This window comes from Leucopleurus acutus, assembly GCF_964270905.1.
Source record: "Leucopleurus acutus genome assembly, chromosome: 1".
In the NCBI taxonomy this organism is placed as follows: domain Eukaryota; kingdom Metazoa; phylum Chordata; class Mammalia; order Artiodactyla; family Delphinidae; genus Leucopleurus; species Leucopleurus acutus.
In genome coordinates, this window is record NC_139142.1 from 167,278,512 (window position 1) to 167,298,895 (window position 20,384).

General features: G+C 50.5%; 1 protein-coding gene across 1 annotated transcript in view; it reads left to right on the forward strand.

Annotated features, from left to right (window-relative positions):
* Positions 1-3,622: 3,622 nt before the first annotated feature.
* Positions 3,623-20,384, forward strand: part of ALPK3 (alpha kinase 3) — a gene marked incomplete at both ends in the record, with an annotated part of 47,356 nt that continues 30,594 nt past the window's right edge. Inside the window, 3 exons of the mRNA XM_082852547.1 lie at positions 3,623-3,765; positions 8,908-8,946; positions 12,474-12,595. Coding sequence (XP_082708673.1) covers positions 3,623-3,765; positions 8,908-8,946; positions 12,474-12,595 — 304 coding nt within the window. The remainder of the gene's footprint in view (positions 3,766-8,907; positions 8,947-12,473; positions 12,596-20,384) is intronic.

Sequence of the window (20,384 nt, forward strand, 5' to 3'; positions counted from 1 at the left end):
TAGTGCTTGTTAAACGACACTTTACATATCTTCTCTCTCCTGCTAGGCAGTAAATCCAGAAAAGAGACTGTGCCTTTTCCATCTCTCCATCCTTGAATGCCTTGACACTCCTTACTCAGCTGTGCCCGTATCATCATGAAAGTCTGCTTGTTAAATTGGCATATAGCAAGAAGCTGGGAAGGACAGATTATACAATGGATGACAGGAGCAGAATTCAAAAAGAGTCAGATAAGAAGGAAAGGGAACGTGTGATGAAGAACATGAGATTTAACTTTAAAAAAAAGGTGAAAGTTTGCACTTAGGATAAAAAAAGACTTTATAAGCAGGAGTGGGAAAGACTTAGAGGAACAGTGGTTCATGTTGAAACTTTACAGGCTCGGGATCAGTGAAATAATTTGGCTGCCAAAAAAGTTGTTGCTGGGACTTCCCTGGTGGCACAGTGGGTTAGAATCCACCTGCCAATGCAGGGGACACGGGATAGATCCCTGGTCCGGGAAGATCCCACATGCTGTGGAGCAACTAAGCCCGTGCACCACAACTACTGAGCCTGAGCCCTAGAGCCCGTGAGCTGCAACTACTGAGCCCGCAAGCCGCAACTACTGAGCCCACGTGCCACAACTACTGAAGCTCGCGCACCTAGAGCCCGTGCTCCACAACAAGAGAAGCCACCGTAATGAGAAGGCGGTGCACCGCAACGAAGAGTGGCCCCCGCTCGCCGCAACTAGAGAAAGCCCGCAGGAAGCAAGGAAGACCCAAGGCAGCCAAAGGAGAAAAAGAAAAGTTGTTGCTAATTGTGTGGAGCCCAGACCCAGAGAGGTGCTAATTCAATCGTGGGCTGCTCTGGTTTGACCTCTGTGGGGGTATATGTGTAACATTTTCAAAAGGAAATTGATAAATTGGAGTCACTGGCGTAACTAGCATCACCATATCCACTGTCGTGAGAAATGGCCTGAAAGGGAATTCTAGGTTCTTCGTTGTACTAGGCAAGGCCTTCAGGATCTGGCCTCTGCCTAATCCACTTCTCTCTCTGTTTGCTCAAATCCTTTACACTTGAGTGACATGAATGCCAAGCTGCTTCACACCTCCATATCTTTGTGCATACTATTCCCTCATCTGGAAAATTCTGTCCACCTGCCCCCACCCACAAGAGTCTATTTGTGAGTCTATTTGTGATAATTGCCTATGCAATTATCAAAACCCTTCTTCAGCTTTAGTTTCTTCCTTGTAAACTGTCCTAACCAAATCCCCAGACAGAACTAACCACTTTCTTCTATACTTTATGCTCCCCTATGCATGGCTTTATAATTGTACATTTCACCTTGCATTGTATTTTGCTTATATTCCTGTCTCCCCTATGAGACCATAAGATTCTTGAAGGCACAGATCCTGTGACCCTTGCCTCTAGCACATGTGCTCTAGCCCGATACATGGGTAATCACTTAAACAAATGAACCAAAACTCCAAGCAGGCTTTCAGATATGTGCAGGACTGTCCTGTAGACAACAGAAGAGATTTTAATATGCCCACCTCCAGAGAGCCAAGAACAAGGATGAATGGGGGCATGTGGTCAAATTTGGCAAATTCGGGCTCATTAGAAGATGAGGCTTTAGTATTGGTTAGGACTCTTAGATTCCACTAATAGAAGCCTAACTTGAATCAGCTTGAGCAAAGGGAGAACTTTTGGGGTATGGATTCCAGGAAATGGTTGAACTGCCAAACTGCAGGAAGGCCATGGACAAAGGTGGATCACAGGAACACTTGCAACAAGGCACCTGAAAGCCATCAGGACGCTGTACCCCTTGCCTTTGCTTCTCTCTGTGTCAGCTTCCTTCTTCCTCACTGCAGACTGGCCTCCTCCACACAGCCAGAAACATGGCTGCTAAAAGCTGGGACCTTGCAGCTCACAGCTTTCTACCACAGAGGGACAGGTTTTCTTTCCCAATTCCAGGTGAAAACATATTGGTGAAGAACCTTGATTGACACAGCTTGGGTCTGATGCTTGCTTCTGTAGTCAGGGAGATGGGTACCATGAATAGACTGGCTTGAGTCAGAAGGGAGGGTGTGGGGAGTGGGGGGAAGGGAACATGTAGGATCAAGGCAGTTGCCATTGGAACCACACAGTGAAAGTGAAGGAAGAGCCATTTCCAAAAGGAGTGGGGATGTGAGTGTAGCTTCTAGAACAGAGGGGTTGTACTCCTTTGCTCCAACTTTCTTTCTGGCTGCATTGGGTCTTTGTTGCTGCGTGCGGGCTTTCTAGCTGCAGCGAGCAGGGGCTACTCTTTGTTGTAGTACACAGGCTTCTCATTGCGGTGGCTTCTCTTGTTGGGGAGCACGGGCTCTAGGTGTGTGAGCTTCAGTAGTTGTGGCACTCGGGATCAGTATTTGTGGCTCATAGGCTCTAGGGCGCAGGCTCTGTAGTTGTGGCGCATGGGCTTAATTGCTCTGCGGCATGTGGGATCTTCCCAGACCAGGGCTCGAACCCGTGTCCCCTGCATTGGCAGGCACATTCTTAACCACTGCGCCACCAGGGAAGCCCTCCAACTTTCTAATAATTATAACCATCCAGCTCCAGGTACTTTCTGGATGCTCTCAAGGATGTAAGAAACGAAAGAATGGGTAAACAGACTGTGGTCATTCCCAATATTTACAACCAGGTTTACACAGTGATTAGAATTTTGCTCTCAGAAATTGTTGAATGATTGCTTTTCTGGGCATTAGGACTCAGGCCATTTCCCCCTCGGGTGCTGGGAAATCGAGACTGAACAGGGTGGAGAAGGAGGTTCAATTATTCTAGAGGTGTTTACTGAACCCCTAATCTACTAGATAATGGAGAGGAACATTCTGAGGAGTACTGGCCTCCTCTGGAACTGAGGTCACTTATGCAGGTATGTGGGTTTGGGTTTGTCTAAGTGCTGCATCAACAGCCACTGGCAAGGCCAGGGTCAGTCAGGGCTGCTACCAGCAAGAGGGGCGGGTCCCTGGCTCCCTGGTCTCCCACTGGATCCAGCACCCCAGGTTCCGAGCAGCTTTTCCGCCCCCTCGCGCCCCCCGCCCCCCGCTTCTTTCGCCTTCCAGGGCTTTGGGTCGCACATCCCACGCAGCTCCTTGGGTACTTCTGCACCTTCCCCTTGGCAAAGGCCGAAGAGCCTGAGCTTCCACACCTGCGAAACGGGGGCGCGAGCAGGAAAGGAAGGTTGGCAGGAAGCCTGGGTCCTAGGGACCTGGTGAAGGGCATATGCTTGGTCTCCTTTCAAGAACCGCACCCCCCTTTCCCCTCTAGCTCCGGGAGGCCTCCCCGGGCGGCTGGCCCCGACGCCAGGGCGGCTGCTGGCGCGGAGGGGGCGCTCCACACACGTCGGGCGGTGGGCTGAGGGAAGGAATCGACGGACCCTCGCGCACGGCCTGGTGGGGCTGGCCCGCGGCCCGGCGCCCCCCGGCGCCTCGGAGGCCGCGCTGGCCGGGCCAGGGGAGGGACAGCAGCAGGTGACGACGGCCTGGCCCGCGGCTATAAATAGGGGCGCGCGTCTGCCGCGGGCGGGAGCAGCGGCCGGCGGCGCGGTCCTGGCGGGCGGGGGCCTGGAGAAAGGGCAGGGGCCGGCGGCGGGCGCGGGCCGGCAGCAGCATGGGGTCACGGAGGGCCCCCGGCCGCGGCTGGGGCTCGGGCGGACGGTCCGGGGCGGGGGGCGACGGCGGGGACGACGGGCCCATGTGGATCCCCAGCCCCGCCAGCCGCAGCTACCTGCTCAGCGTGCGGCCCGAGACGAGGTGAGTCGCGCCCTGGGGGCCTGGCCGGGCCGGGGCGGTGTGTGGGGAGGGCGGAGGCCTTCGGATGGGCCCTTGGAGCGCCGGCCCGAGGCCTGGGGACATGGTCAGGCCGGACCGGCCCTCACGGCCCCTCACGGCTCCCCTGACCTCTCATGGCCCGTGGGCCTCTAGCCTCCGGCAATGCGAGGCTCTGGGGACGAGGAAGGCCCTACTTTGGGGTGATTTCACAGGGGCCTGAACGCTCTCCTTATCTCCCCTACCTCACTCTCGCCCCTCGCTCAGCTTCTCCCGGGCCTCGGATTCCACAGCTCGCGATAAGGAAAGCCGGAGAGGCTGACATTCCTGCCGGCTGGAAGGGAGGGGGAGAACATTCTCGGGGGTGGGCAGGGGAGAGGGGGAGGCGGGGGGCGCTAGGGGCACTGCCCTGAAGGGGGCTGCTTCGCTCCGGATTCAGCGGAAAAAATAAACTCTTTAGAGAAGGGTCTTCCCCTGGGCCCAGGACTTTGGTCTTCCCCGGGATCTCGGTGGGAGCTGGTGAGGTGAAGGGGTTGCTCGAGGTGCTGGTCGGCCCGGCCTGAAGATTCAGAGCTTGTGGCTCTGAGGAAGCCAGTTTCCCTGCCCAGTCTGGGGTACTGGGATGCCAAGGGAAGGGGCCGAAATGATGAGCCCTTTACTTCTCTTCCAAGAATTAAAGAGGTGTGGATGCTTTGTTTTGGGAGCTAGGCTACCCACCCGTGTAAAGACTTGCAGACAATAGAGGGGCATTTTGGCACTCAAAGGCACCCAGACACACAGGAACACGTTCATTACCATGGAGACGGACACTTCCTGTCCCCTCTGGACAGCTTCGTTTCCCTCCAACTCTGGAGTCTATTCCAAAGGGAATTGTGATGGTTGGCTATTGGGTTAGTGGTTGTGTCACAGCCCCAGAACTTGTCTTACCGTAGGTCACACAGAAAACAGCCAGTCCTCTGAGAAGCTGTCTGGAGACTTCTTGTCCTCCGTTCTTAAAACAGCACAAAAACAGGCATCAAGGACATTCAGGAAAAGTCCCAGGCACTTCCTCATGGATTGGCTGAGTTCTGTTGACCTTGGAGTTGGAAAAGTTCAAATGTAACCGGAACCGGTTTCTGCATAAAACTCGTCAAATGGTGTCACATGTCTGGGGCAGGGCTGAGGGCTGGTGTTAGTGATTGAGTCAGACTCAACAAGGTCCCTGGCTGCCAGAAAGAATGCCCCTTCCTCCTAGCCACTGGCTCTATGGAAAAACTGGAATGACATTTGTATATTTACTCCAGTCCATGGTGAAGCTGACTGCCTTCCAGGAGCCTCATGCTTGTCTCATACTTGTCACAGTGATTTGTCTGGGCTTTGCCTCCTGTGTCTGGCCTTTGTCAGTACCAGTGGAACAAGGAGAAGCGGGATGCAGGGCCCTTCTCAGAGACAGCATTGGGGTGGCTTGAAAACCAGGCAGAACTGGGAGGGCAGTGGGTCTGGGCTGTTAGGAAAAAGGCTGGAGAGTGGACACATGTCCACTCTCCAGCTGCCGCCTGAGAAGTTGTATGGTAGATACAATTGCACATGTGATGAGTGCAAAGCAGTGTGTCAGCCTGAGAACTGCAAGTGGATTAGAAATGTCTGGCTTCAGTCCCTTTGGACCTAAGTGAGAATGTTCTTAAATGGAGACTCTTTTCATCAAGTGTTTGGAGAGGCAGGGCTGGGGCAGTGGGAGAGAGGGTTTTCTAGCCCAGGACTGTGGGCTGTGGTTTTGCCTCTGCCACCTGGCCACAGACCCCCGCCCCGTCCCCGGTCCTGAGAGACAAAGAAGGCTAGGTTTCTCTTACCTCTGGAAAAACCTCTGGCCAAAGAGGGGAGACTGTGAAAGTGAATGGGGCTGTGTTGGGTACTTGGGGCCGAGGCAGTTCACAGCCGTCTATCAAGGCCTGATTCCTGTGTTAGAGCAGGCAACCATATAGTCTTCTGTCTCTCAGAGCAACCTGACTGCCTGTGGGTGTGGGAAGAGGGCCCAAGAGATGGAGGAGAAAGAGGGTCCCTTGAGGACTTTGCCAGTTAACCCTGGCTCCAGCCTAGATGAGCCCTGACTATCCAAGAATTCTGATCAAGAGGCAGGTTCCATCCCACTCACTCTTGACTTAGGTGTTTTCGGGTCTACCTTGATACACAGCTATCACAGAGCTTGTGAGTCATCATTCTCATGGGACCTTGGGAGGGTAGGCTGCCCCTGGGAGCCGATGGACAGCTGGGCTGTGAGCCAGGCCACCAGAAGCCTTGGCCTAGGTCTAGAACCTGTCTTCCTGTGCATACCTTTCCTTCCTCCAACCCTGGAGGGATTTCCAGTCCATAGTCAGCTCAAGGATATTTCCAGTACCCCTGGGGTCAGAGGTTCAACATGCAAGTAATCCCCCCAAACTGTAGGCCCTCCCTCCTAGGGCATCCAGCCTCTAGGACCTCACCCCTATAGGAAGGTGGGGCATGGGTAAGCTAGAGTAGGTTAAGGAACCACAGTCGGGTGGTTGCAGTTATTACTAACTTGCTTACGAGGGACACTTAGAAGTTCCAGAAATCTCTGACCACTCGTTTCTTGGACACTCTGGTCCAAGTGGGCTCGGAGGAGCAGGAGAGCCCATGATATTTGCTATAGCTTTGTGACACCTCTTCTGTTCTGCTTGGGTCAGGCAGGTTGTCTAGGGCTTTCAGGGAAACTGAGGCAACAGGCCAGGACTTTCTGAGGGCCTTTTATGTCCCAGAATATATGAAAGCCAGGAAGAATGGGAGGCCCCAGCTTCCAGGGCCAGTCCTGGTCCCCCACGCTGCCGCCCCCTCTCCCCCCAGGCCTACTTTTCTCCTTTATTAAGAGACCTTTCCTTCCTGGGCCCTGAATGTCCGTTCTATAAAACGAAGGTATCATTAAGAACTCTTTTAGCCTTTCTACCCCAACATTTGATGCCTCTAATTCTGACCCACTCACAGTCAGTAAATGGGGAGTTCCCTTCCTGGGTGAGAGCCCTGAACCTACCTCTGGCCCAGTCAGCAGCGCACAGGCACCTTCTGAAGACAAGGTGCCTCCACAGCCCAGGACTCCTCCTAACGTGGCTAATTATGTAAGGGTGAGGCCTAGAGAAAGCAGGATGATGGAGCCAGGGAGCAGAGCGTCACAACCAGCCCTAGAGAGAGCCAGGGAGGGGTCACTATCACAGTTCAGACCCTTGCCCACTTGCAGGTGGAACCTATCGTTTTCTGTCTGAATTAGAGAGCTGATTCTCTCCCTCTCCCTCCTAGGGAAGAAATTCAGACCCAACAAGGGAGAAATCTCTCCACTCTGAGGAGAAAGGCAAAGGAAGTTCATGGTCAGGAAAGGATGGAGTTGGCTAGTGCCTTGAAACCACTGGAGGTGTGCCCTCTTGGCCTCCAGAGGGTTTTTGAAGCTGTGAGCAAAGGCAGCTGCATTCTGGAGCAGCAGCTCCCTCTGGGGGGCAGGACCCTTCCAGACTGAAAGAAATACTTCCCTTCTCTCCCTCCCTCCTGCTCCCTCTTTCTCCCTCTTTCTTCCATAAAACAGAGGTTGAAGACCCACTGTATGCCTAGCACTGTGCCAAGAGCTACAGAAGCTACAAGAGCTAGGTTTGAAGGCTGGGTAGGCAGGATTTAGATGAGCAGAAGGAAAGAGGGAGGGCTTTCTGAGCAGAGAGGACAAAAGTGAAGTCTCAGAGGCCAGGAATGGACCTGTCCATGCCAGTTAGGCGACAGGTCTGGTTACAGTGGAACCTGAGTACTGGGAAGTAGAGAACCGTGTGCGATGGGGTGCGAGTAGGTGAGGGAGGGCCTTAAGTGCCCAGTCAAGGAGTTGAGACTCAATATAATACACAGTGGGGGGATTGTAGCTTTTTTTTTTTTCCAGAGAGGTGGTGTGATGACGGGTGAAGGAGAAGGGGATTGTGTGCTCATCCAATATGGAGGCACGAGGGTCTAGATCAGAACACAGCAGCAGGAATAGAAAAGGAGAAAGAAGGGCCTAGAATTATGGACTAACTGGACTTGGGAGGGAGAAGGAGGAGTCCAAGATGGCGGATTTACAGCTTCAGGAGAGTGCTGGTAGTATCCACAAACCCAGGAGCCCTGGAGTGGAAGCCATGTTTTGGGGTAGAGGATGAGTTTGGTTTTTTTTGTTTATAAAGATACAGGCTGTCAGTGGTCAGAGATGCAGACAGAGTTCCATTGAGCAGACTGGACTGCTGATAACGAAGGGAGAGCTATTCTCATGGTGGGGACAGACTGAAGGGAGTGAGTGTGGTTGGGTGGCCCCTGAGATCTCCCAGAGAGCAGTGGGAGATGGTGGCCGTAGACTCCACTGGAGATATTTGTGTTAGGAAAACTGGAGGCAGAGGCAAAAGTTGACTCATGTCAAGTGGGCTGGATCTCCACTAAGGGGCAGCTCTGTGTGAGTCCTCACCCCCCAGTGGCCTACACAGCCCCTAGCTGGTGTCCGCTTTCAGCTGCCCCGGGGCAGGAGGGATGATCAGGGCCTCAAAGTGTAAAGGGCCTTGGGCTGGTCTGACCGAACTGGGTGCCTCCTGGCTCCTGTTGAATTAACTGCTTTGTTCTTCTGTTCTTCACACTCCCAGCTGGTTTGCCTTGCGAGGTCTGTTTAACCGTACTTTAACATGTTAATGGGTGTTCTCCAAGCCACCTGTCTCCTTCCCAGCCTGTGAGGGGATTTCCAGGAATGGGGGCTCTTCTCCCCATAAAGGCCGAGGGTTGAAGCAGGAGCTGCCCCCAAGCTGGCGTGCTGTGGAGTGGGGAACCGTGCCAGGAAGCTACAAGTGATTCAAGGACCTGGGACACACCTTTCTCAAAGCTCAGCCCCTGGGAGCCTCCTTCCTGCCTAACCATTTCCCTGGACTCTGTTGCATTTAACGAGCTCTTGGTTTCAGATACGTTGTGTCGGGTGGTGAGGCCACTTGCTAACTGGAGCTGGCCAACTAAGACAGCTGGTCCCTTTTAATAGAAAAGCCCCTGGGCCCCAGATGGTGGCCGATTAATACTTTGCCGACTGTTGTTGATTTCTCCTCCTCCTCTCCTTGCTTTTTTGGCCTAATGATTCCATTTGCTGTTTTTGCTTAGCTTATCAAGCAACTGGTTGTCTCACCCCAGCTCTGGAAGGTAAACGCACCATTGCATTACATTTCTCTGACTGCTTTTTTTCTTGGGTGTGGGCATTGAGGGGCCTCTGGGTGACTGCTTTTGCACTAACCAGGCTGCATGGGGTGAGGGGAAGGTGGAGGGTGGTTGGGGAGGGTGTGAGAGGGCACTCACGTGAGCATGGGTCTCACAGGGGCCAGAGTTGATGCCTGCATGCACCATCCGAAAGGGGTGCTGGGACCCAGAAATAGGCCAGGGTCCCTGAGATGCCTGCAGCTGTATCTCTGTGCCCCTGGGAGAGGCACCATGGGACCAGAACAGAGAACCACCAGTCATGTGCCCCATTTCTCCCCCATCCTAGGCTTTCATGGTTTTTGTAACCACATATCTAGGTTTGACACCTTATTGTTTATCTTCTAACCATGGATACTTCCTTGAAAAAATTTTTTTTTCTCAGTCCCATAAGTTCTCCTTCTGTCATCTCTTTCTCCCAATTTCCCTCTCCTTTGGCTCCTCTCCACCTCTGCAGACTGTGAACCCTGTAAGGTCAGGGAATACCATGTTAGTGTATTCCTGCATTAACTTGTTCTCTGAATCTACTTCAGAGACAGATCAGGGCCTGAGCAGGCCCACGGGCCGGGTTTGCCCGTTGAATGACTGTCCTCTTGCCTCCTTAGCTGGGGACAGCTCTCCACCCCTGGCAGAACTGACAATTATGATCAAAATGGGAACGTTTCCTGGCTACTTCCAACTGCTTAGGCCTCATCCCCGACTCTGGCAGATTTGGGGAGAGTTGGCTACAGTTTCTTTACACAGAGAAAGATTTCTGCGTAGCTAACTGGTTTCTGAATAGCTAATAATTAGTGCCTACCATGTACGTTTCCTGTGATAGGCAAGAATACTGAGAGACCTTTGTTCTGGGTGGCTCACTGTCTGAAGGGGTAGAAGAGAGGGTATCACAACGAATTCAAAGCAGAGTGTGGTAAATGCTAAAAGAGAGAGGGTCTTGGAAGTCTACTTAAAGCAAGGTAAATAACCAAACCTAAGGGCAGGGTTAGGTTCCTTTGAACATGTTGAAAACCAGTGGTGATTCTGGTGTTCTATAGAGACACATTATTAGGCTGTGATATCCTTATGAAGTCACAGAATTGGAAGGACCTGGAGGTGTCAGGGTGGGACCAGACCATTTTCAGATGCATGGACTTCCTGGCTTTCCAGGGGGCAGGAAGCAGCAGACTCAGAGTCCATCCCATGTCTGAGTGGTTTGGAAAATGGGAACAGAAAGTGGGTGACATTCAGTACAATATGATAGTATATGCAGTGACTCTCCCTGTCCCCCCAAATGTACCCCAGATCCACTCTCCTAGAGGGCATTCTTCTAGCTATACTTTTCAGCAGTTAATATAGTTAATAATATAGTTAGGACCTGGTCTGGAAAATTTGAGAAGATAAGCATTCTTTCTTATTCAAAAAAAGTAATGAAATAACATAACTACCTGTTGTTGAATATCTAGTGTGAGCACTGCAAATTTTCTTAAAGCATAACTTTCCTGTTTTCTCACTTACCCAGTAGCTTATTTTCTTAGATTTTTCCCAAGCAGCTTCATCCCTAAGAGCCTAAGCTGAATATGAGATCCAGGCTCATGTTCATGAGTAGGGTAGGATTCAGATTATGTAGCGAGGACATAATGAGGTATGTTTTGAATTAGTTGCAAAATCGTAGAAGTCTGATTACTTTTGGCATAGCACTTTCCTTTAGAAACTGTTGGTTGGGATCTGGTATTCCCCAAAGTCAGAAACTGCTGCTAGCATGAGAGCAGCAAGAAACGTTTTCAGATAAAATTCCTGAGTGTCAGGGAGTTGATAGTCTAGATCCTGAAGGACCCTCTATTTTGAATGGATTAAAAGGGAAAGGAAAGGACAGTAAGTTGTAAGAAGACAGTTCTTACAACCATCTAATAAGTTACTTAGGTTCCAGGTGAGAGCGTGGCAGGGAGTGTTATGGCAGCCTTAACTGCAGTCCCAACTCAAGCGTTCAGGCACGTGAGAAGTTGGGATCCCCTTTCTGGGTAGTCTTTGTGGGGGAGGACTCCTGTCAACTGCTCAAAGGCCCAGGCATCTGCATTCCTGTACAGAAACCATGGCTGGACCCCCTCAGTCCAGAAGTCTTACTTGATCTCAGATACTCTTCCTGGGATGTGACCTTTCTCCTCAAACTCAAGTCCAGAATGATAACCACAGAAATGATAAATTGAATGTGGAGCCCTCCCCACAAAGTAGGGTTTAGCTTCTATTTGCTTGTTCCCACAGACTCTTACCTGCCCCTGGTGGAGAGATTACAGGCAGACACACACTGCCGGCGGGCGACTACCCGTTCCTCTGAGGCTCAGAGAAAGGCAGCTCTGAGTGATTTGTCTTCCCCCACAGCAGTTTCTCCTGCTCCCCTTCACATTACCCCTTGCAGTCCTCCCTGCTGCTCACAAGAGGGCGTGTGAGTTGGGAGGGGGAGGAGGGCTGGGCACGGCTTGTGCCCCACACAACCTGGCTATGTGGTTACACGTCACGCCTAGGGATGCATTGTGTCTCTGCTGGCCCATGGAAGGGTTTGGCATGGTGGTTTGCTCGTGTGTGCAGGCAGGAGAGGACTGTAAGTGCTGAGCAGTGCTGGTGAGTCTGTGCTGGACTGAGTGAGCGCACAAATGCCCCTGAGTTCTGGAAGATGGGCTATCACGAGGGAACTGAAAGCCCTGGCTTTTGCAGTGGTGGATCTGTTTGTGATTTGGCGGTCTTGCTGGTTGGTCCTGGAGCTGCCAGCCGTGTATTCACTTGAGCATGTGGATCTAAGGGGGGAGCAAGGGAGCCATGACTGGCTTTCCACTGGAAGTCCATAGCCCTCTTTAGGGTGAGAATTCATTTGAGTCTTTCTTTTCTGATACTCCTAGGAGCTAGAGGCCACCCTTGGATCTAGACCCCTGGCATTGACCAGCTTATTCTTTGTCTACTATGGGTCTATCTATGCTCGCAAATGCAGGGGCTTTTCTTCTGAGCCTAAGCTTTAGGAGAGGCCCCTGAGCTCCTAGGACCTATGTATACATGGGGTTGGCTGGCTTTTCCCTCTGTGGCATGAATGGAGGCTCTGCTGTGCTGGGGTCTCCATCTCTGAGGCTGGGCCTATCCATGTGTGTGTATCCCCCATGCACGAGCTTCCCTGAAAGGTGGAGTGTGAAGCAAGACTCCACAATAAGGATGGAATGGGGATGCCAGGACTGGTGGTCTGGCATGCTCAGGAGTCTGGTCCATGGTCAGATGCTGCCTACTGTAATGGGTCTGGGTCAGGATCCCATTCAGCCCCTTGGTAACTTCCCTGCTCCCAGCCTGGCCAAGAGGCCTAGGCTTTCTGGAGGAAAGACTTGCCCAGGTGCTGGAGCCATGGCCACGAGATGACGGATGGACATGGTAAGATTTAAGCTACCTTGGGCACCAGGGTGTGGCATAATGCGGTGGAGGTGGGAGAAAGGCTGCTCTGAATAGTTCTTTGCCTTTCCTAGGAGCACCTTCTGCTCCGTCATTGCTCAGCTAACAGAGGAGACCCAGCCGCTATTTGAGACCACGCTCAAGTCCCGGGCTGTGTCCGAGGACAGCGACGTTAGATTCACCTGCATCGTCACAGGTAATGAGGCCGTCTGTATGATCCATGCCAGGGCTGCTGCACAGGTCGGGGTCTAAGGGGGCTGTGGGGACAGGCACGGAGAGGGGTTGGCTGTGTGCACAAAACTGTGCAAGTTGACATTTGTCTTCTTAGCTTTCTCTCCAGTTTCATCTCCCTGTGTGGGCTGGGGTCCCTTTCTCCTCCCATTCTGGAGCCACATATACACCCTGCTCTTCTTCAAAACCTGTCTTCTGTAAAGGTTCCTCACCCTCAGGCATACATACACGACTGATGAATCTTATTCCAAGGAAAGAAGCTCTCCAGTCGAAAGAGGTTTTCAAGGCTACTCCTCAAATATCCCCATTTTACAGTTGAGTAGTTTGAAACTTGGGAGTCTCAAGCCTGAGAGACAATAATGTAGAGTGATTCTGACCGCAGACCCTGGAGACAGACTGCCTGGCTTGGAATGCTGGCTTGTCCCCTTTCCAATTATGTGATGCCGAGCACCTCACCTGCAAAGTGGGGACGATAATAGTATGAATACATGCAAAGCATTTGGAATAATACCTGGCATGCAGTAAGTACCGTGTAAGTGTTAGAAGTGAAGACTGTCATGTGTGCATTTCACTGAACTCCGTGGTGGAATTTGAAGCAACAGTTTGGCAGAATAGGAAGCAGAGACATACTCCTTGGAAGGGGGGAATAAAGGGGTGAGGGTACTGGGAAGCTGGCCCTGGGCATTGTATCCCTCCCCCAAACCTCCCAGCAGTGGCTCCATTGCACTAACCCGACCTGCTTCAGGGCCTGCAGGACTCACCAATGGGTGCCTATCTCTCCCAGCTCTGCAGCCACCAGGTCAAGATTCCCTCCAAGAGCCCATTTATTTCAGTAAATCAAGGGCGTTGGTGGTTTCCAGCTACGACATGTCCTGATTCTGGGGAACCTGTCTGCCCCAACCAGCTAAACATCTTCTCTGAGACTGGGTTCCCCTGGGCAGTTTTCACCTTGCCCAGAACCCTCTGTGCTCAAAGCTGAGAACACTTCCGAGGGATGCAGAGATGCGCCTGCATCCCTTAACTTTGTACAGCATAACACCTTTTGCAACGTGTATCTGTTTCCATTGTTGTCAAATTCTTACCAAACCCTGTGAAGTCAGTGCTATTATTAGTCAGATTTTACAAAGGAGGAAACTTGCCAAAGCCCACAAACCTGGTGAAGAGGAGAAGCTGCTTTTGCTCTCTGAAGCATCTGATGCTGCTTGCTTATGCCTGCATCTGCTATGTTACTGTGCTTCTCTGCTTCCCCTCACATATCTCCTTTATTTATTTATTTATTGGGTCTTCATTGCTGCACACGGGCTTTTTCTAGTTGTGGTGAGCCGGGGATACTCTTGGTTGTGGTGTGCGGGCTTCTCATTGTGGTGGCTTCTCTTGTTGTGGAGCATGGGCTCTGGGCACGCGGGCTTCAGTAGTTGTGGCACGCGGGCTCAGTAGTTGTGGCTCACGGCCTGTAGAGTGCAGGCTCAGTAGTTGCGGCACACGGGTTTAGTTGCTCCGTGGCATGTGGGATCTTCCCAGACCAGGGCTCGAACCTGTGTCCCCTGCATTGGCAGGTGGATTCTTAACCACTGCGACACCAGGCAAGTCCCTCTAATAGCCTTTTAAAATAACTTTCCACAAGATCAATGCCATCGGTACCCTGTCAGTTACTTTCCTTAGAGACATCCCTATTCTACGTGAACTGGTGGCCTTTTAGGCCTAATACACAGCTGTTATACTGGGTCTTTCCTTTGCCTTTCTTCTGGGTTTGATTCAGTTTCCTGGATCTCATGTCTTCCTTTTTCTTGGCTTACTCTCTGGCTTTATTGAGCTGCATCCTCCAGTGGCTTCATCAGGTCCCAAAGATGGTACAAGAGCAGGAGGCATTATGATGACAAGCTCTCAACCTATCTCTCCTTTGAGTCATTCTGCTCCAGTATGACTTAGTTGTTCTCTGCATCTGGTACACAGTCGTCATCCTAGGATCTCCCTTCATCATCATCCTGTGGATTTCCTTTACCCCTCCTGTAATGGATTTCTTGTTTATTTGTATTCCACCTTTGTCTCTTTCTTGATTTACATCCTTGTTTTGGTAGCTTCCTAGGAGGAGTACATGGTAAGTAAATGTTAGACAACTTTTGTCTGAAAATGTCTTTTTTTCCTGCTTTACTCTTGATGGAGAGTTTGGCTAGGTATAGAATTCTAAGTTGAAAGTAATTTTCCTTCAGAATTTTGAAAACATTACTACACTGCCTGCTTCCAGTGTTCCCTGTTCAGAGCAGGAAGACGGTTTGATTCCTGATTCTGTGCATGAGACCAGTTTTCTCTCTGGAAGCTTTTAAGGGTGTTTTGATATTTCATAATGATGTATCTTGTTACGGGTGTCTTCATCCAGGGGCATGCTTGGATGCTTTCAGTCTGGAAACTGATGGCCTTTAGTTCTGAGAAATCTGAGATTATTTTGATGTTGATTTCTTCCCCCTGTTTTATCTGTTCTTTCTTTCTGGAACTCCTGTTATGTGCATATCTGCTCCCCTGGACTCATTCTCTTATTTTCTTATCTTTTCTTCCCTTTCATCTATTTGTCTTTTTGTTCTTTCTGAGATTTCCTCAGTGTTATATTTCAACTTTTCTATTGGGTTTTTTATTTATAAGAGCTCTTTTTTAATCCTTTTCTAGAACATCCTGTTCTTTTCATGAATGTAGTATTTTCTTTTAACTCTCTGAGACTGGTAATGATAGTTTTCTAAACGTTTCCTGCATGGTTTGTGTTTCTTCCAGTTTGCTTTTTTTCTCTTTAATTGTTTTGGTCCTGAATCTCCTGCTTATAGGCTTTCCTCAGATACCTAGGAATCTTTGGTTGTCAGATAATGAGTAAGAGCAGGAGACTAAAAAGCGAATTGGAAGTTCTGAGCAAGTAGGAGGGGCCTGAAACCTTGGGTCTTCACTCTAGGGTGACCTGGCCACCACTAGAGTTGGGAACTGACAAAGTGAGTGTCTTTAGTTCCTTCCTCTTGGACTAGCCAGATTCCCTAGTGAGTATTCTTCTAGTGTCTTGCCTGAGTTTTCTGGAAGCTATGCAGATGAGAGGATTGGGTGGGCTCTCAGCATAAAGCATTTATTTATTTATTTTTTAAAATAAATTTATTTATTATTTATTTTTGGCTGCATTGGGTCTTTGTTGCTGTGCGCGGCTTTCTCTAGTTGCGTCGAGCGGGGGCTACTCTTCGTTGCGGAGCTCGGGCTCTAGGCGCGTGGGCTTCAGTACTTGTGGCTGTGGGCTCTAGAGCGCAGGCTCAGTAGTTGTGGCACACGGGGTTAGTTGCTCCCTGGCATGTGGGATCTTCCCGGACCAGGGCTCGAACCCGTGTCCCCTGCATTGGCAGGCGGATTCTTAACCACTGCGCCACCAGGGAAGCCCAAACATTTATTTTATAGATTCGTTTTTCCATAGAATATTTATGCCCTCCACCAAGCTGGCTTACCCTCAGGGCAAAGTTTTACCTTTCCAGTTACTAAACTGCATCTTTGGACGTAGGGGGAAGGAGCAGTTAGTTACACAGTGGTATGGAGTGGGTGAGGGGATCCAGAGATCTGACTGTTTTCTACACCTCTTTTTACCTTTCCTTCTTTCCCTTTACTCCCAGTTCCAGAGATATCTGGTTGCCAGTTCCTATGCCCTTTGAGGATTTTCTGGTGTTCAAAGGGTAGTTCTCAGTTTCTCATTGGGTTAAGCTGTCTTGGGTCTGCTAAGTCAGTTTCTACTTGTCCATCTGCTTTCCAGCTTTCAAAATGTTGTTGTTCCTGTTGCTCTCCTTCCCCTTATTCTCCCCTTTTTTAGTGGCTATATATATACTACATATACACACACAAACACACACACACACACACACACACACATTTTTTTTTTTAAATAAAAATATCTCATTAGTGTAGCTTAGTGGTTTTGGGTGAGAGAGTGAAAATAGATGGTATGCTCGTGCTGCCTTTTTACCTAGAAGCCTGGCAAGTTCCTTATCATCTTTCAAGGCCCAGCTCAAACAGCTCATCCTCCAGGAGGTCATCTCCAGCATTCCCACAGAGAGCTCTTACTCTGTCTTTCACAGTACAGCTTCTTGGTCCATCTCTCTCCCCAGTGAGACCGTGAGATCTGGGGGATAGAGCACACACCTGACACATCGTGCCTCTGGAGCAGGCGCAAAGAAGGCGCTTAGTATATATTTGCCAGTATGACCACAGTGACCCTGACTGTGTGGACAACAAAATCAGTGTCTTTTCCACTTTCCACATTGCCTGTTCATTGCAGCTGCAGCTTCAGTGCCTTGACAACAGCAGCTGCTGCGGGGGCCTCCCTCCTTTCCTTCTTCCATTCTGTCCTTTGTAGCCATGGACTCTGAGAGCAACATGCTGAAGCCGACATGAGTCTGACTTACAGAGTCTTGGAGTATTTTACTGGATGCCCCCAAGGTCGTCATGGGAGTAAGCTTTTCCCTGTCTCAAGCCCAACTCAAAGGAACAAACTTTTATCCCCTCAATTGCCATAATACCCATGTCTCATGATGACCAGCCAGGCCCATGGTCTTCTGCTCAGGAGCACCTGCCATGATGAGATCTACGACTCTGCTGAGTAAGGCTGTAAGATTTCTAGGGCTCTAGCTATCTCTAACATCCACACCTTAGTCCACTGTCGTACCTAGTTCCCTCCTCCTCCCTCCTCATCCCCATGTATATAAAAAAAATCTCAGGTTACCTGAGTCTTTTGTAGCAGATTAAGAAAGAATTCTCTGTGATCGCCATAGTACACTTGGTAAGTAAGCCTTTCCCAATTAACAAGGAGAAAAGGTAGACTGTAAGAGAGGGGCCAGGGAGAGGGGAAAGCATTATGCAGAAAGATCAGAGAACAAAGGAAACAGGGCTAGAAACTGGGTCTCCCCACCGCCCCCATCTGGAATGGAGGATCGGGGATGGGTGTATGGCTCAGACTGGCCTTTGTATGAGACTGGTGTGGTGATCCTGGCTCGTCCCATGGAGATGGAGTGACCTCACTTCCTCCCACCCTGCTGGTAGCACTCCTTGAATGAGGTTGTGATGAGTCAGTCTAAGCAGGGCCCTGCCAGGAGTAGGTGATGCTTTCGTGGTGGGTCAGGATCTAGTCCAGGTGAGGAAGAGGAGTCTGTGCCAGTGCCCCTGCTGGCTGAGCTCTGAGGGAAGCCCTTCGGGACTTGGAGAAGTGGTATATGACCCTGGGGTTCTCCCCTCTCAGAGTGGGCATATGGGGGATAGCAGGCCTTGACTGGACCTTCTGGCTCCTGTCTCCCCCAGGGGCCCCTCTGGCCAGAGTGCAACTGTCCTCCTTGAGGCTGCCCATCTCTGTCCAGCATGGTGACCCCTTTCCCCCACTCTCCTCAACTCTGTTGTAGATTCTGTGTTAGCCTGTGTATGTGTGTGTGTGTCAGGACAACTGGGCAGAGGGACTTAGCCTTTAGACAGAACCAAGTTCTTGAAGAAACTCCTTTTAGAGAAATAAGTCTAAGATAATGACTGCTGGGGGCAGAAACTTACATATTAGTCCCGGAGTCCCCAGGGGAAAGAGCAGTGGAATAAGGAAAAGGACACCAAGGGCTTTGTCATGTGCCAGCTGTGTGACCCTGAGTAAGTTACTTGATTTCTCTGAGTCTCATCTTCCTTTTGTGTAAAAGGAAGGGATTGTGTAAAAGGGATTCAAACACCTGCCTTACCTGTTTTATAGAAGAGAGGGATTTGAATTTTGGCTCCTCTGTGTACCAGCTGCATGACTTTGGGCAGGAGCTTTAATTTCCTCTTCCTTAAATTGAGGATTAATAACAGTACATTCCTCATAGGATTTATGAGAGGATTAGATGAGATAATACATGAAAAATATACAGGTCAGTGTCTGGCATATAGTAAGTCTTCAGTAAATGTTCACAATTGTTTTCACAGGTTTGTTATGAAGACCAAATGAAATTTTATATTTGAAAGGTCTTTGAAACCTCTAAATTTACATTCATCATTATTCTTCTCCTGAATCTGAGCTTCTCCAAAATGGGAATGGTTAGGATGAGGCTGTAAGTCTCCGAGCTGAGTTCTGGACTCAGGCATGCTGGCTGCGGAGCAGAGGTGTCAGTGTAGGAAGGGGAAGAGGGAAGGCCTCAGGCTTCAGTACTACTGTGGGCTCTCCTGGTCAGGGCCAAGTGTGTGTGTGTGTGTGTGTGTGTGTGCATGCGTGCATGCCAGCCTGTGGGCACACATACGGGCACACGTGTGTGTGCAGCTGGGAGTGAAGGACCTCCCTTGCTTTTGTGTGTTTCAGAATACAGTTCTATTACCCAGGGCACAAAGAAATGTTTTCTCCCCAAATAAAGTTGTTTCCAGAATCCATTGTTGCCGTGGAGCCCTAAGCTGTCAGGTTGGCCCCCACCTAGTGAAGAGGCACCAAAAGGTGGCATGGGGGCTGAAGCCCCAGCCTTGTGGCTGTGGGCTCCATTCAGCGTTCCCTTCTTGCCCCATCCCTGCCCTCTCGCTACAGCCTGACTGGACTCGGATGCCCTGGAGGCTGAGGCCTGACTGGGCAGATCATGGGGCAGGGATGCTCTGAGCCTGGCCCTTGTAGGAATGAGATCACCCCATGGGATGGTGAGGACATGCACGGTGATGTAACCAGGGGCTTTAGCTCACTGTGGAAACATGGGGCTCGCTTTACAGTCAGGGCTGCCCAGAGTTTGTTCCTAGCTGACCCAGCTGCAGCCTCACCTCCCTTGCTCCCTACTCCTGTGCACAGTTCCCCAGTGTGTCCTCTGCTTTCCACCCCACACTCTGCTGTTGTGGTTCCTTTGTCAGGCATGCCCTTCCCACTCACCTCTTGTTTGCTCACTTATTCCCTTTCTCATTTACTCACTCGTCCAGCAGATTTTTATTTTTATTAAGTAACTACTCTGTGCCAGGTGCCATCTTAGGTGGTAGGGATACAGAAGTGAAGGAGAGATGATGCTGACTCACATGGGACATAAGTCTAGGAGGGGAGACAGACAAGGGGCTAGTCAGTTACAGTATTGTGATTAGTGCTATGAAGGGGGGATGTACAGGCACTGAACCCACGTTTTCTGAAATTCTACCCACCCTCACAGCCATTTCAAATGCTGCTCATGCCATAAAGCCTTTCCTGATTCCCCAGCCAGAGGTGCTCGTTCCCTTCTCTGTACCCTGAGCCGTTAGTGCATTGCTTCATTCATTCACCTATAAATATTTAACGAGTGTTGATTCCATACCAGGCACTATTCTAGGAACTGGGGACATAGCACGAATAACACGGATGAGTCATGGAGCTGTTCTTTCCCCAGGGAGTTGGAGAAGATGGATGTAAACCAACAACCTCATCAGGGTATAATATGTCAGGCAGCAATGCATTCTATGAAGAAAAAGAAACATAGTAAGAGGGCTAAGAGTTTCCAGGGAGACAGAGTCGCTGTTTCACAGGGGCTGGGAGGGAAGGCCTCTCCAAGGAGGGAATGTGTGAACAGAGGCGGGAGGAATCCAGATGTGATTCTCACCTGCTTTCAGAGGCCAGCCAGCAGGGCCGTGTGGCAGGGGTACCGCAGGCAAGGCAGAGAACGGGAGGAACTGAGGCTGGTGCGCTAGCGCGGCCCACGTCATGAGGGCCTTAATGACACGGGAGCTACTAGGGTGTTTTGAGCAGAGGAGTGCTATCACTTGACTTTATTTACTTCATTTTAAAAGGTTCACTCTGGCTGTGC